The 16,342-nt window shown below is 39.2% G+C and overlaps 1 protein-coding gene across 1 annotated transcript in view; it reads left to right on the top strand.

The window, feature by feature from the left end:
• The first annotated feature begins 1,292 nt into the window (after positions 1–1,292).
• Positions 1,293–16,342, top strand: part of ITK (IL2 inducible T cell kinase) — a 65,314-nt gene continuing 50,264 nt past the window's right edge. The window contains exon 1 of the mRNA XM_058544805.1: positions 1,293–1,559. Coding sequence (XP_058400788.1) covers positions 1,422–1,559 — 138 coding nt within the window. The 5' untranslated portion in view covers positions 1,293–1,421. The remainder of the gene's footprint in view (positions 1,560–16,342) is intronic.

A 16,342-nucleotide genomic window follows, 5' to 3' on the forward strand; every position in this document is an offset into this window, starting at 1 on the left:
TTTAATTGTCCAACCCAGTTTGGTGATTATTCATTCAACACATTTTTCTTAAACATCGTTTTTATGTGCCAGCACTGTGATGGTTGCTGAGTATACAATGGTGAGCAAAACCACACAACAGTCCTCACCATCATGGAGCTTCTAGACCAGTGGGGGAGACAAACATTAATCCAAATTCACTCTCCAAAATGTACAATTACAACTGTCATAAGGAATGTATAATTTAGAGTTAACCAGGCAAAATAGGGGAGAAAAGATATTTTCAGATAAGATACGCAGATGTTCAAAGCAGCATAAAGAGCAGGTGCGAAGGCTGGAGTGAGAACTGAGAACGCATGAATGTGGTATGAAATGAGACTGGAAGGAAGCCAGAGAGCAGCCCTGTAGTGCCTTGTGTAGGGGCACTATTATTCCCTTTCACAGATGAAAAAACTGAGGCTCAGAGCTCTTGAGGAATTTGGCAACAGTCTCACAGCTAGTTAGGTGGTGGAGGCAGAATTCAAACTGTGGTAGGTAGAAAAATGGCTCCCCTAAAGGTGTCCATGTCCTAATCCGTGGAATTTGTGAATATGTTAGGTTACATGACAAAGGAAATTAAGGTAGACGATGGAATTAAGGTTGCTAATAAACTGATCTTAAAATATGGGGATTATTTTAGATAATCCAAGCAGGCTCAAGGTAATCTCAAGTGTCCTTAAATATGTAAGAGGGAAGCAGAAGAAGAGGTTACAGTTGTATGGATGAGAGAACTTGACCTGCTGCTGTTGGCTTTGAAGATGGAGGAAGAGGGCCATTAGCCAAGGAATGCAGGTGGTCCTAGAATCTGGAAAGGCCAAGGAAACAGATTCTACCCTAGAGATCCTCCAGAAAGGAACACAGCGCTGCTGACCTCTTGATTTTAGCCCAGTGAGACCCATTTTGGACCTCTGAACTACAGAATTGTGAGATAAATTTGTGAGCCACTAAGTTTGTGATAATTTGTTACAGCAGCAATAGGAAACTAACGCACAAACGATGCCCATTGGCTCCATGGGCCCATGTTCCCACCCTTTGTGCTACGTGCCTTAACTGTTGGTTGGGCTAAACCAGGAACTATAAAGATTAAACTCTAATCCTTCATATCATTTTGAGTTTAAGGTTCTTCATTTTCAAGCCATACAGCAAAGAGTATGTATAATTTTTACATGTGCCTCTTGGTTTTGTGAATTTTGAAAGGATGTGGTTACGGCCTTTGACATCAGAGCAGAGGCTCCGCAATGTTGACTGAACATTGATAGAAAGATAACGTTGGAGGCAAGGTGCCTTTGAACAACTCTCTGAAGATCAACTGCCTCCCCTTCGCATTCCTTGCCCTGAAGCCGTTTCCTCTGGTTGTGCTAAGGGGTGATGCCCTAGGCGCATCACTTTTCAAGAATTGGATCATGAACAACTTTATCCTCCTGGAAGAACAGCTAATTAAAAAATCCCAACAAAAGAGAAGAACTTCTCCCTCCAACTTTAAAGTCCGCTTCTTTGTTTTAACCAAAACCAGCCTGGCATACTTTGAGGATCGTCATGGGGTACGTGAGCACTTTGTTTTGTCTTTTTTTTTAAACAATATTTTGTGTTTAGACTGGGCTGAATCCATGGACTGAAATAAGAAGACAGGGAACACAGACATGCTTGTTATAACACCTAAAAAGTACAATAAGAGTAATCAGAAGAGAAGTGTGCAGAAAAGTCAAGAGATGCGGTGGGTGTGTTAGGCAATTTCAGTTCTAAAAACTGTAAAAGAGTTAAGTTTAGAATTCATTCACTTTTTCCTCTCTGAAAGTTTAATTTTAAAATTATAATATTTCATATGGCAAATGTTATGATTGGATACAATTTGAACTTCATTTAACATATACTACATTTTATATAACATAGATTAATAAAATATTAGCGATCAGTGGGACCTAAGCAGTGATCTAGCCCAGTTTATTTAATTTATAGTGGAAGAAACTGGTACTTAGAATGGTTCAGTGATGGGTCCAGTGTCAACGTTTCTATGAATTTAATTCTGTTTGTCTCAATGTTCACCACTCACCTGATGTCTTGGAATAATATTCCCTGGGCATTTAATTGTCTAAAATTTGCAAGGCACAGTGGTAAACTTCTTCATCCCTTGGAGAACTTCCCAGGAGACTAGAGTTACCATGTACAAAGTGTGATGCAGTACAGACCAGAGGTTCTTATCCAGATGATTACAGAAAAAACTAGGTCAGTCTTTTTATCTAACTAAATATATTCCTATATTCCATAACATCAGTAATAATAAAAGCAACATGAATAATCATGACAATGTAGTTTGGTACAAAAAGCACTGATCGAGGGGTCAGGAGACCAACTCTATTTCTCTCTAGGTGAGTTAGCCGGGGCAAATGTGTCTACCTTCTGTGTCAGGTTCTTTTTTTATAAAATGAAAGGACTGGAAATACCACCTACAACTCTTCTTTCTTCTTTAAAAATCCTTTGTTTCTATTAAATAGCACTTGGTTAACCCTTCTCGCAATTATTCCAAGCATGTTTGACTTCTTCCTATATCATTGTATTGTTTTTCCATCACTAGGATGGAAGGGCAAGGGTTTTCGCCTATATTTATTTTACTGAAGGGGAAATAACACTAGGTGCTTGATGGTCACTTAGAGACAAAGGCGCTTCGAATCCTTATTGGCATCTGACTTAGTAGGTGTAGGCATGAGTTTGGGGTCTTTTGAGAGTCAGGCTTTGAAATATTCAATGAAATGGAGTCCTGAGTGAAGCCAGGCTGGCTATGGAGGCTATGGATGCCTGGCCTTTTAAGCTGCGGGTGAAATAATACTGGCTCTTCTTTGGAGGTGAAAAGATGTGCTCATCTTCAGCAGACTCTTACTGATAACAATCCACCAATCATTCAGAAAGGAAATGGAATTACTCATGGGCAAGGCCTCTTTGGTTGGTGCCCAATAAGTATTTGTTGACTAGTTAATAGAGGGCCAGAGGTTATGTTATGAGCTTGGAGGATTCATCATATAGAGCTGATAATCCACATGACATCAGTCAGTTTTTTCTTTTTGTGAATAAGATATTAGAAGTTCTTGTTTCATATTGAAAGAACAGTCATTTTCCTTTAAACCTTTTTTTTCAAAGCCCATTTTATAGTTTTCACCAATTTGTTGTCCTGACTCAACACAGCATCGTCTCATTTAGTTAGTACTGATCATTCCTGAGCAGCTTTGCTGTTTGTGAACTGTTTGGTTGTGAATTCAGTATCGTATTATTTGCAAATAATCACACAACCAAATGATCTTAATTCAGAATTTTGTTGGTTATAATTTGCACGAAGACAGTGTTGTGAAATCACTTCACTTCTTCATTTGAACATTATGAAAAATTCCAGGACAATTAATTTATTCTGGGGAGCCCTGGGCTATAGTTTTTAAGACTTCCATGTGGGATATAGCAGATGTATGACATACAAACATCAAATTTCTTATTTTCTAATGCCCATAGCTTATATCATAAATAACATTTTTTTAAATCATTTCTTTAGATATTATAGAAATTTATTTGTTAGAAATTTATCCAAGGTCCCTGAGAAAAGTAAGATGTGTGAGTTATTATTGTTTATGTCCTATGTATGTTCCATTGTTTAGGGCCATCAGTTTGCACACAAGAGTGCATTGTGCATTGCCCATAAATAATAATAGCATTACACTTGTGGAAATAAACTTTTTATTTTTAGATTAAAGCCTCAGTCTTCCCATCTATAAAATGGGTGTAATAAAAGTACTTACTTCATGGGAAGATGGTAAAGATTAACAGAGAGAATGTATTTAGACTGAACGATTTGAATTTACCATTTGGTAGATCAAAAAAGGTCAGATATTGCCAATTTCGTATAGTTCAACTTAATATATAAAGTACCTAGCAGAAGTCTGGTCACCTAGTAAAATTGAGCTATTATTTGTATCATCGTAATATCTCTGAAGGAGCGAGCAGGGTGGCATAACACATTTGTTTTCTAATGAAGGGAGACATTAAAGGATTCTTCAAAGTCAGGCTAACGTAAAGCTCCTGGTTCCTTCTGTTCTGTGGCTGAATACAAATCTGTGGGGAGAGGCATACATGCATCATGAGATGCCTGATGCTGGGCCAACCATTGCCCCTCTCAGGGTCTCAGCTTCTTTTTCTCTTTTCTTATTTGTGAAATCATGTTCCTTCAGCTCTAAAATCCTGCGAATTTATGACATCATATGGAAAATAATTCTTCTACCTATTCAGGAACAAATTCTGTACTTCTGCAAATTAAGTATGTTTTTTCTAACTTGAGATATCCATGCCTATTGTCATTATAATACTGATTGAGCCTTTTATTTTAACGTGGATTTAGTTCTATGTCAGATGCCTGTTTCCCCTATTGAGATGTGCAAGTGTTTTCAGTGGGGCCAGGAAGTTCGTTCGTCCTGCTGGAGCTGTGGGCCAGAAAGAAACAGAGAGGTGGCATGTGGCGGCTCACAGGCAGGCGTGATTTCAGACGTTCCCCTGGACCTGCCCGTTTCTTTACAAAGTGGTCCCTGATGCCTGGCCTTCTTTAACAAAAAACAATAAGAGAGTAGGGCCCAATGGTGTGCTGGTACATGTTTAACAACCATTGTAGTGATAGTGGTGGTAGAGAGTATTGGGGAACCCTGATTCGTAGTGTTTGCCAATTTCTCTGGTGTAAATACTCCCATCGTAGCCAATTTCAAACTACCAATGTGATATCTACTGGCTCACAAAATTCCTGAAAATTTTACAGTCAGCTCTCGTGGGCCAGTGCAAGTCGACTCCAGCACACCACTGGCGGCTTAAATACAAATAATCTCAGGAGAGGCAGTCACCGACCAAGCAACATGCTTAGTTGCACATGACTGATGTCAGATCCTTTTCAGTCAGGGGCAAAGAGAGAAGTGGAGGGCCTCGGGCACCTTGAGTAAGCATGGGATGAAAAGGGCAGCAAAGATGCAGACAAGCATCACAGATTGGTGAGGCCAGCGTGGCCAACTGGAGCTGGATTCAAATGCTGCCTCTATCACTTTCTAGATGTGGGACCTCAAGCAAGATATTGAACCTCTTTAAGCTTCTATTTCCTATTTGTAAAGTAACCCCAATACTACCTACCTTGAGCAATGTTGAGTATTTCATGAGAAAAGTATGTTATAAACTTGGCGCTGTACCATCTCTATCTCCTGAAAGGCCCTTGGGAGAACTGGAAAGGTTTCCTCATTTTCATGACTCTGCACTTTAGGAATCAAGTTTGCTTTGCTCACCATCGTGTGGGAGCCATTACCATTTACAGGGGAAAGGATAAACAGTCAAGATCACCATTCTAGTCAGTGTCCTGTTGAGGGTCTCCACTCCTCATGGACTCTTCCCTTTAGCCTACAGTCTGATCTAGTGGCAGAACCATCTCTTGCAGCATGCGTGCTTCCTAAATTAAAGATGGAAGATGGGGAAATGGTCCCCTTTCCTTGCTTTTGGAAGCATTATTTCAAGCAGTCAAAAACACAGCTTCTGGTGTCAGACAGATCTGGGTCAAAAACCAGCTCCGTTACTTAAGAGCTGTGTGGCTTTACATAAGTTGCTTAATGCTGTGTGACCCTCTATAAAGCTATTTATATTCTTTACAATGATTCAACTTTCCTTCTTGATCTTGCTTCCTTTTAATGAGATGAAGTCACCATTATTCTAATAATAATAGTAACTAATATTTCCTGAGCACTTACTATGGATCAGTCACTGTGCTAAATATGGATTATTTCATCTAATCCTTACAACCACCCTGTAAATTAGGAACTGTTATTACCCAAATCTACAAAGCAGGTAACTGAGGCAAAGAGAATTTAAATAACTTGCATTGGGAGAATTTATATAACTCTCATATGTCTCCAGAGCCTACACAGTTTCCCTGATAAATGGTGGTTATTACTGTTGGCAGTTGTTACTCATGGGTAATTGGAGACTCCACTGGGTTATTACAAAGTACACAATGCCTTCTTACTCTAACGTCCTCCTATAAAAGCTGGTCCTGAAAACCAGCAACCCGTGCTACATGGGTCTTCTGCAGTGAAGTATGCTATGAGTTCTACCATTTCCACACACACTCCAGGACATATCTTTGTCTTCATTCACTTCAGGCAGCACCACTATGTGCCCAAAAAGAAATGAGAGCGTTGGCAAACTTTGCCTCCTAAAGTTCCTCTAGAATCTATCCACTTCTCTCCACTTCCTACAGTCACCTTCCTCATGAAAGCTGCCAGCCTCTCTCACCTGGGACTGCTACCACCTCCTAATGGTATCCCTGCATCCATTTACCCAGGCCACCACCACTCCGTTCCCCACATAGCAGCCAACGTGAGCTTTTCACGTGGTGACTGTGATCGTGTCCTGATGACCTTCATCAGAAGCTGACATGTCCCTTCAGGAGTTTTCCCCTTTGCCCTGAGAGTGGACACCAGAATGTATCGCATGGTCTCCTCCGTCTCAGCTCATGTCCCTTTTTCTCCCATGTCTCCGGGCTCAACCACAAAAGATTTCCTTCAATTTTAAGGCCTCCATTTTAAATGTCACTTGCTTGGGGAAGCCTTCCTCGATTTCCCTAGACTAGATCATCTCCTCTTGTTATACACTGTCATAGCAACATGTACCCTTTCTTCAGAGCACATGCCAAATGTAAGTACCCATTTATTAATGTGATTATTGTACTAATGTCATTCCCCCACCCCACCCTCCATTAGAATATAAACTTTGCAAGGGCTGGCACCCAATTTACTAACAATGGCATGGCCAATATCTAGGACAGTGTCTGGCACATTCTTATTAATTATTCGTGGAAGGAAGAAAACAAGGGAGAGAAGAAGAGGGGGAGGAAAGACATGAGGTATAGATACAGTTGGAGAGCTTAGAGTTACACAAGTGAACCTTTAACAGAACAAGGTTCAATGCCGAAAGAGTAGAGAACAAAGCAAGTGATATGGAACTTCTAACAGGAGATTCTCGGGTGTAGGATTAAGTAAATAAGACTTCTTGGAGGTAGCAGTTCATGGCCTAGCCTTGAACAAGGAACAGGAGGATTTGGGTGGTTGGAATTTTGAGAGTTGGTCCAGAGAGGCACATGTAGGAGCCAGGAGGTGGGCCAGCCCCCAGAACCCTCCTTCCCAACTCTTTTTAGGAGAACTGTTCTCTTTTTTCCTCCACTGTGTCTTACCCTTTCTTCCTTCCCTTTTACAGCTAAACTGTTTGTAGATAATGTTCCTAAAGCTACCTGAGCATTTTAGCTTGAGACTTTCATCAGTCATGATCTCTCTCCACTTCATTCCTATGGGACTGAACTGCCTTCTAGCTAGGCTCCCCTTCATGCTTGAGGCTCCATATGATTTATTATCCAAGCAACAGCTAGAATGAACTTTTAAAATGAGAAGTCAGATATTGCTTCCTATTTTAAAGTCATCTGTGGCTGTTTAGAAGAGTATTTAAATAAATTCTCAACTATGGCTTATAGGACTCTTCATCCCGCAGTCCCTACCTGCGTTTCCAATGTCATTTCACCTCACACTCCCTTTATCCATCATGCTTCTAGGCCTTCTTTCTGAGCCTTGAACACCCCAAGCTCATGCTCCCCCTAGGGTCTTTGCTCAAGGTCAGGACTAGGGTGAGGCAAGTGAGATGCACACTTAAGGGGGTGATCACTCTCAGGGTCCTGCAAGTGCAGGGTCTTTGCATTAGTTGTTCCCACTGTCTAGAACAACTCAGATTTTTGCAGGATTGGTTCTTATCTTATTGTTTCTCATCTCTTCAAATATTTTCCAGGATCCTCTTTTTTTTTTTTTAGAGCACATAGATACTTCAGTACGTCAGTATCTGCACTTATTTATTGAGTTTATTGACATGCTTTCTTGTCTGTACATCCACTGGGAGATCAGTTCCATGAGAGGAGAGGTCTTAGTTGCCTTGCTCACCACTGTATCATCAACATTTAGGACAGTGCCAGGCACATAGTAGGTGGTCAGTCCATACCCAGTAAATGACCGAAGTTCACATAACTCAAATTGAATTCAGAAGAGCATCTTGGAGCTAAAAATGTCAGCCTTCTCTAGCCAGGCAAAGAAAAGTAAGGATGCAATTCAGGTCATTCAAGGCCAAAAATGTGCTGTTTCCATGTCTGCGTTAATGGAATTTCTTCATAAATTGATTTTTGCCTGTGTGATGTGATATTGATATTTTATGGAGAAAGCCATTGGATAGAGAATTTTTGTTTTAGAGGCAAATACTAGAATAAGATTTGATTCCTATTGTTCAGGGACAGGTACATCCATTAATCAGTTTCCACAGTAAAAGTAGGCCATAGAACAAAACTATAAATGTGAGGATTTAGTTTCTGCCTCAGTCTGGAAAAAAGGTTTAACTGGAAAACATAAGAGCTCAGTTTCATGAACTATGAGATCCATGTAAAAGAAGACACCTTCACATCAAACTCAGAAATGCACCCCACAGAAAACCATTCTACAGCTCTTCTCAAATTTTCACAGGCCAAATAGCAAATCCTCACTTCTGCCCCTATTTCCTTAACCAACTAGTAACAATTCCTTCTACTCAATGAGATTTTAGGCCTCCTGAGAAGAGGAGATCTTCCAGGACCTAATTTTCATCCAGAGATCAGTCTGGGTTTGCCTTCATGACACCTAGGGGCCTCACTTAAAGTGATCCAGAAGCTCTGAAATGGTTTCCCATGCATATAAAATTCTCTTTTTAGATCAAATGTCTGCTCAGGTCCTTGAAATTTCAGGAAAAGTTGTCAATATTTTAATAGAATAAGAACTTGGTCCAAAATCTTATGTTGCCATATAATTCCCATTAAGCTCAAGTTATTCATAAGTAGGCTTCTCGTTGCATTTTCCTTTTTCAATATTTCAAAAGTTACAGAAATTATATCTGCTTGCTGTAAAAAAATTCAAATATATGACTCTTCCCCCTAAAACTGCATATCTTTGTGCCAAACTGTTTTTATTATTTTTTTTAACCTAACACTGTATCAAGGAAATGTTTCCATGTTAGTATATTTTTATTCATTAGTTCAGCAAACATTTCTTGAGCACCTAGTATGTGCCAGGCTCCGTGCTAGATGCTAGGAATACAGTGGTAAGTAATAGAGACAAGGTGTCTGCCTTCATAAGCTTACACGTTAGTGGAGGATACAAGTAGAGAGGGCACATAGGTTCTGTGGAAAGACTAAGCAGTAGCCGGGGCTCAGTTGGGAAGAAGGATGTGAAAAGAAGGAACTGATATCTAGGCTGAGGTTTGAAGGGTGAGAAAGAACCGGTCAAGTGAAGAAACAGGGAAGAACATTTCAAGCACAGGGAAATGCAAGTGTGAAGACTGAGGTAGGAAAAGGCTTGGCCTGTGTGAGGGACAGAGACTTGAACATACAGAGTTCAAGAGAGGTTCTTGCCAACATCATATGGCGCCCCGCTTCCAGGGATACTTTGTCCAGAATCATACTACTCCATGTTTTGGTGGAAAAGTGCTTAGTGTATACCTTGCCTCAGGACCGACACTGACCTCAGGCAGCCTTTAGCAGTGAAGACTGAAAACAAGTTAGAATCAGGTTAAATCCACTTTGATGAATCTCAAGACACAGAGCAACAAATCTTCATATCGCCATACTGTTAAAAAAATTAATGAAACAGTTACACCCAAAGTGTTCTCCGTAACTCTTTTGTCTTAAGACATCAATTTACTGTCTGTGTGAGAGTGATCTTTTCTCTCATGCGGATATAAATTTCATGTGGTTATAATCATAATGCATGACAATTTCATATTCTACTTTTTCCATATATTCTTTTGTAGATACATTTCCATATATCTACATGGCCTCCAAAGTAATCGTTTTCTCATATATATGATTTTTTTAATGATCAAGATGGTTCATTTCAGAGATATACCATCTATTTTACGTACCTGAACAAATTGACGAACTTATCTATCATCTGTTGTTCGACATTCAGGTTGTTTTCAGGTATAGTGAAAACACTGAAAAATAATAGTATACCTTACACAGGACCATCTTCATTTTAAAATCAGCTCCTTAGGATAGAGTACCACATGTGGGAAAACTGTCATAGGATAAGAACAGCTTATGGCCTCTCTCATTTGTTGCTACACCATCTTCCTAAGAGACTGAAGAAATGCACAGGGCCACAAAAAGTTACCAGAACCATTAGAGAAGATTATGTTTCTAAGAAGGAACCAATAAAAACAAAAGAATCCCATTATTGTGGTGATTTTCAAGTACACTATTGTTATAGGCTCTGAATGTTGTGGTGAGAGAGAGGGAAAATATATAATACCATATACATGGGTAAGATGATTTGATGTAAAGTCAGCCTTATATAGATATGTAGATGAACCCACCACACTCATAGTAGGATTTAAAGGGTGCCGAAAAGCCTCCTACTATGCAAAATATCAGTCTCCCTATTTGATCATCTTAGAGGGTCTGAAAGGTTCATGTGAATGAGATTTTGGGTCAGATCATCAAGCATCCTCATCAAGAAGCAACTGAAATACAGGAAGGTATCACATAAGCCATTTTTTACTTTTCCATAGAGGTAAGTTCCAATTTTAGATAGGCCCTAAAAAACTGAAAGTCTCAGACAGACTGTAATTCTGTAATTCTGGAAAAGTGGGATGAGGTGAGGAAGCAGCAACACGGCAACTTAACAGAATGGAGACCTGGCACTAATTAACCTAGGTGACATTGGTCGATTTCTTATTCTATCTGGGATTTAGTTTTCTTCTCCATAATATCAAGGGATTGGACTAGATCAGTGATTTTCAAAGTTTCTAAAGCATGGAACCCTCTTTTAGTACAAAATTATACATGTTGTCACCATCCCCATACATAAAATAGAAGTGGAAGTGTTCTGGTTGAAGGGAGAACATAGAGGCTGCCCAGAACCCTCCCTTCTTGGCCTGCCTCTTGACCTGCAGTGATCACCAAGGTGTCTTCCAATTCTATGACCTCAGTCTCCCCAGGGTGTAAATTGAATGCTAGAAATGACAAGACAAGAGCCAATTTAGAAAGTCCTTTCACCTTGAGGCTTCAGCTCCAACATAAAAAGTTGGATTGAATGATCTCTAAAGACCTTCTCGCTCAAAAAAGTGGAAACTATGTCATCGTCTCTCTCTGCCACTGATCTCAGGAATTCACAAATAAACATGGACATTAGCTAAACATGGAAGATTTTCCGGGAAGTAATACATCTAAGAGATAATTAACATCTATGTGCCTAATAAGACATGCATGATGTCAAAATCCAAGCATGACACTGACAATACAACTTAAAAAAGAAGGCAGACATTTCAAATGTAACCAATGTAAGAAATGAGAGCCAATATTTAAAGAATTCTTGCTGTGTTTCACGGCACCAGGTTAAGTGCTTTTCATGTAGCATGTCATAAATATTCACAACAGCCACATGCCTTAGGTCCTATTGTTAGCCCCATTTTATCAATGAGAAAGCAGAAGCTTAGAGAAGCTAAGTATCTTTTCCTAGGTCACACATCTGGGACAAATATTAAAGGTTGGATTAAATGTTCTTCAATGGTTATTTTCAGATCTAACTTTTTTGAGTCTGAGAAGTCTTATAATAGAAACTGTGGTGGCCAATAAGGGAGAGTTGGGGCAAGGATTTGTTGATGAGTTTCCAGCACTGTCTGATGGAGGTCCTGAGTGGGGATGGTGGCACAAACAACATCATCAACAACAATAACTAGCATTACCGCAAGAGAGGCCTGAACATATTCCTATGGATTTTCTCTTGTAATCCTCACAATTCTTTGAAGAAGATGAAAGTCAAATTCTGTTTTAGAGAGGAAGCAGTTGAGACACAGAAGTTAAGCAATTTTCCCAAGGTCACAATAGGGTGGTAAGTAGAAAAACAACACCTTGCCTTAGGATGTAGCGATTGCCTTGGAGTATACTTTGATCCCACGCTCACTAGTGTGTCCTTTTCTGAGATCTCTTTGGTTGCCCAAGAAGAATCTCCTTCTGTAAGAATTCTCTGAAAAAATGACACAAGCATCTTGGCCATTCTGTTTCTCACTGAGAGTTTGTGAATTCACCAGTCTCTTGTGACTTTGCGTAGTGTGCTTCTGTCCACCTGGACTCTGTAGGCTGACAAAAATGAGTTCCTGAACTTGTAAACCTGAGGATCTGATCCTGGGATGACCTCTGCCAAGGAAAGATGCTGTATAAGCCTCAGCTCCACTTGGTTTACCAGGCCAGGTAATCATAATAACAGCTACCCCTCATTGGGCAGTTTCTGGGAATAACATTTTAGAAATGCTATACCCAGAGTGGTAATACAGGGAAGACCACCATGTAGGGAGTATCAGCCAGGACCAGGGGCCCAGCAAGTGAGATTGAGGGCACTAACACCAAACCTGGCCCTTTGTCACAATCCATACTGCAGCCTGTTTCATTGATCCAATTGTTTCCCAAAGTGGGGTACCACTAGGCATACACAAGATGGGACATGGAAAAATCTGGTTTTGACATGTTTTTAATCTAATTGTTATTTGTTTCTTATGATTTATATTTTAAAAAGGATGCTTTTAAATTTATGATGGTGATTTAAAACTTCCTTTTAAAATAAGTTTGTTTAAATGAAAAAGTAAATCAATTTAAAGAATAATATTAAGTACATAACGCCATTTGATGGAACTAGATTATGGTGGAAATTGCATGGGTGCATTGCAAACTGAAGCCTAAAATGCTGAATCCATGGGATAGCAACGTACATCACCATTCATGATTATTTGTTTTTAAATGGTTCAGAGAGTGAAATATAATAACCTCCACTGGACATTTAGAGACACAGAGGGGCATCCACAGAGACTAGGGCACTTGGAGAGGTAAGCACAAAAGAGACAGGCAAAAGAGGTCTTCTCAGGCCCCCACGCTCTACCTAGACAGCTGTAACTCAGGGGCAAGTGAGCCTGCTACCACAAACTATCTGACCCCAAAATTTCTCTGAATTCAAGAAAAAGCTGTCATAATTCTAAAAAAGTCCATTATAAATCTCAATGACGTTAGGTTAGTGCCGTTTACTTTGCTTTCTACTGTGTTACAAATTGATATGATTGGTTCCCAAAACAGAATTAACTCTTGGTGGAATGAACTCTTGCCCCCTTGCCTCTGTGCCTGTTGGACTTTAGGTCTGTGTATTAATAGTTACTTTTGTTAGGTGATCTTCTGCAAAATGTAGATTAATTTTTTTAAAAATTCATGAATAGATAATACATTCATGTAATTTTTTTAAAAACTGTTATAAAATGCTCTGCAGTGGCAAATCTCCCACCCTGTTCTCAGCCACACCACTTCCTTGCCTGAAAGCAACCAATATAATTAATTTCTTAACAGTTGTTCCAATGATACTTTATGCGTATATACATAAATACAAATAAACATTCTTCTTTCCTTCCTTTTAATACAAAGGTAGCGTACTCCACACACACTTCTTATACTTTCTTTTGGTTGGTTAGCAATACTTCTTGAAGATCAATCCATAACTATACACAAGGAGTGTCTTAATTCTTTTTGTATGGTTGCATAATATTTCGTTGTATGGATAAAAATTTTATTTTGATGGACATTTAGTCTGTTTCCAATTTTTTTTCTGTCATTACAAATAACAGGGAATGAATAACCTTGTCAGTATGTCACTTTTTATATGTATGAGCATGTCTGTAACAAGGGTTCTCAACCAGGGTCGATTTTGCCTATCTCCAGCAATGTCTGGAGAAAATTTTGGTTGTCGTAACTAGGGAGGAGGGAGCTACTGGCATTTGTGGGTAGAGCCAGGGATGCTGCTATGTATCTTACAATGCACAGGACAAACCCACAACAAAGAATCATCCAGCCCAAAATGTAATAGTGCCAAGGTTGAAGCCCTGGTTTATAGAAAACACTTCTAGAAGTGGAATTGCTGTGTCAAATGATATTTGCATCTGCTATTTTGTTGAACATGACCAAATTATTCTCCACATAATTTGTAGCAATAAACATTCCCCAGGGCCACGTGTGAGATGCTTGTTTTCTCAAAACCTCACCAACACCATTATCATATGTTGTGATCTTTGCAAGTCTAAGAGGTTTTGAAAAATGGTTTCTCATTATAATTTAGTTGCATTTCTGTTATTGTAGTGAGTTTGAGCATCTTTTCATATACTTAAGAGCAATTTACATTACTTTTGCCCATTTTTCTATAATGTTAGTATTTTCCTTAATAATTTATAGGAGTTTTTTTAATCTGTTAGCTAAACCCTTTGTGCAGACTAGTTTTAACTTACCTTTTCCTTGTCACGAGATTTTTATCCACCTGCCAATCATTCTGGAAATCTTATTCAAATTGTTTCTATTAAGAGTTTTGTCATAGGGTCACCAAATATCACTTTCTGCTGCACCCTTGGTCTAATCTGCTGTTCCCTCAATGAACCAATTAACAAATATTAATTGAACATCACCTCTGTGCAAGGAGTTATTTCCTGAAATGCAGTGGTTATTAATTCACATATTTTGGCTACCGACTCTTCAGTGCTTGAAGGGTAGATAGAAAAGTATACTCTTTCAAACTCATTGAAGATCTCATATGGCCAAACCAGAAAGAAAGAGGGTTTTGGAAGAGCATTCACAGACCAGAGACGCTGAGAGACACAACGTGCAGGACACCTTGAGGATATACTTTGTACCAGCATATAGCACTTAGTTCCTGCTCTTAGTTTCCTTTTCTCTCTGCCCACTTTTGTAAGCAAATTTAAACAAACATGATTTTTTTCATGCTAGGATCACTAATATCTTTATTTAACATGAATGAGGCTTGGAATTTATTCCTAAATTATTGCTTCACGTCTATGATAAATATACCCATATAAAAGCACACTGAGGGCCGGCCCACTACGGCCGGTGGCGTAATGGTTGAGTTTGCTGTGCTTTGCTTTGGCGATTCACAGGTTCAGATCCCGGGCACGGACCTACGCACTGCTCATCAAGCCATGCTGTGGTGGCATCCCACGTACGAAATAGAGGAAGATGGGCACGGATGCTTGCTCCCGGCCAATCTTCCTCAGCAAAAAGAGGAAGATTGGCAACAGATGTTAGCTCAGGGCCACTATTCCTCACCAAAAAAAAAAAAGCACACTGAGTTGCTTTATTAGAATCTATGCAGAAAATGGCTATCACTCAAGAACTTGAGAGGAGTTGTCATGACCTTGAACCTCCATGGGCACAGAAGAGCAGGTGACAGGTGCTGCATGGCTGCCACTTACTGCTAATAGAGTATGAAGTTACAAGGGCAAGGAGCTGCATCATTTTGCACACCCAGCGTTTTCTGTGCACCCCTTAGCCCTCTCCCATAGTCATCTGCCAACGTTGTATTACAGGGTGGTGTTTTCAAAATTTCTGACTGCTTTCAAATATTATTTTCCTTTTTCTGCTTAATAAATTTACATGCTCACTCTAAAAACTTCAAATATTGTAGAAATATATAACTTACACTGTGAAAGTTTGCCATAGTGTCATCCACAGGGAGAGTCAGTGTAGCAGTGTTCCTTCTTGTACTATTTCCTTGAATATTGCAAGTACTAGTATATATTTTATTATCTCTTTTCCAAAAAATGAGATGGTGCTCCATCTATTGCTCTAAACCTGCTTTTTACATTTAATATATATATATATTTTTTGTCCCTCCATATAGACCAACTTTACTCTGTTAATGGCTACAGAGTAGTCGCCGGATAGATAAACCATAACTAAATTAATCATTTATCCATTATTGATGGATATTCAGGTTGCTCTAGGTTTTTTAGTAAAGAAATAATGCCACTATGAACATCCTTTTTCCTACGTATTTATATATTTTGAACAAATGTTTCCACAGGATAAATCCTGTAAGGGAAATGTACTTATCTATTTTTAGTTAACTGTTTTTAAATACAATAAAAGAAATGCATGTTCATGATAAGATAGTGAAACAGTTTAGAAGGATATGAGGTGAAAAGAGAAGCTCTCTCCCTGTTTCCCACTCCCAAACCCCAGAATCACTCCCGTGAGTATCTGCTCCTCAGTTTCTTGTGAGAAATACATTCATAATTTTAACAGAAGATTCCAAATTGCCCTCTGAAAACTGTATGAGAGTATAGTTCTTTTTCCTTTCTTTTCTTTCTTTTTCTTTTTTTTTGGTAAAATCCTCACTTTTTTCTCTTGGGTAGTCAGGGTGCTACTATTGACAAAATGGCAGAC

The sequence above is a fragment of the Diceros bicornis genome, chromosome 1 (genome assembly GCF_020826845.1).
Source record: "Diceros bicornis minor isolate mBicDic1 chromosome 1, mDicBic1.mat.cur, whole genome shotgun sequence".
NCBI classification, from domain to species: Eukaryota; Metazoa; Chordata; class Mammalia; order Perissodactyla; family Rhinocerotidae; genus Diceros; species Diceros bicornis.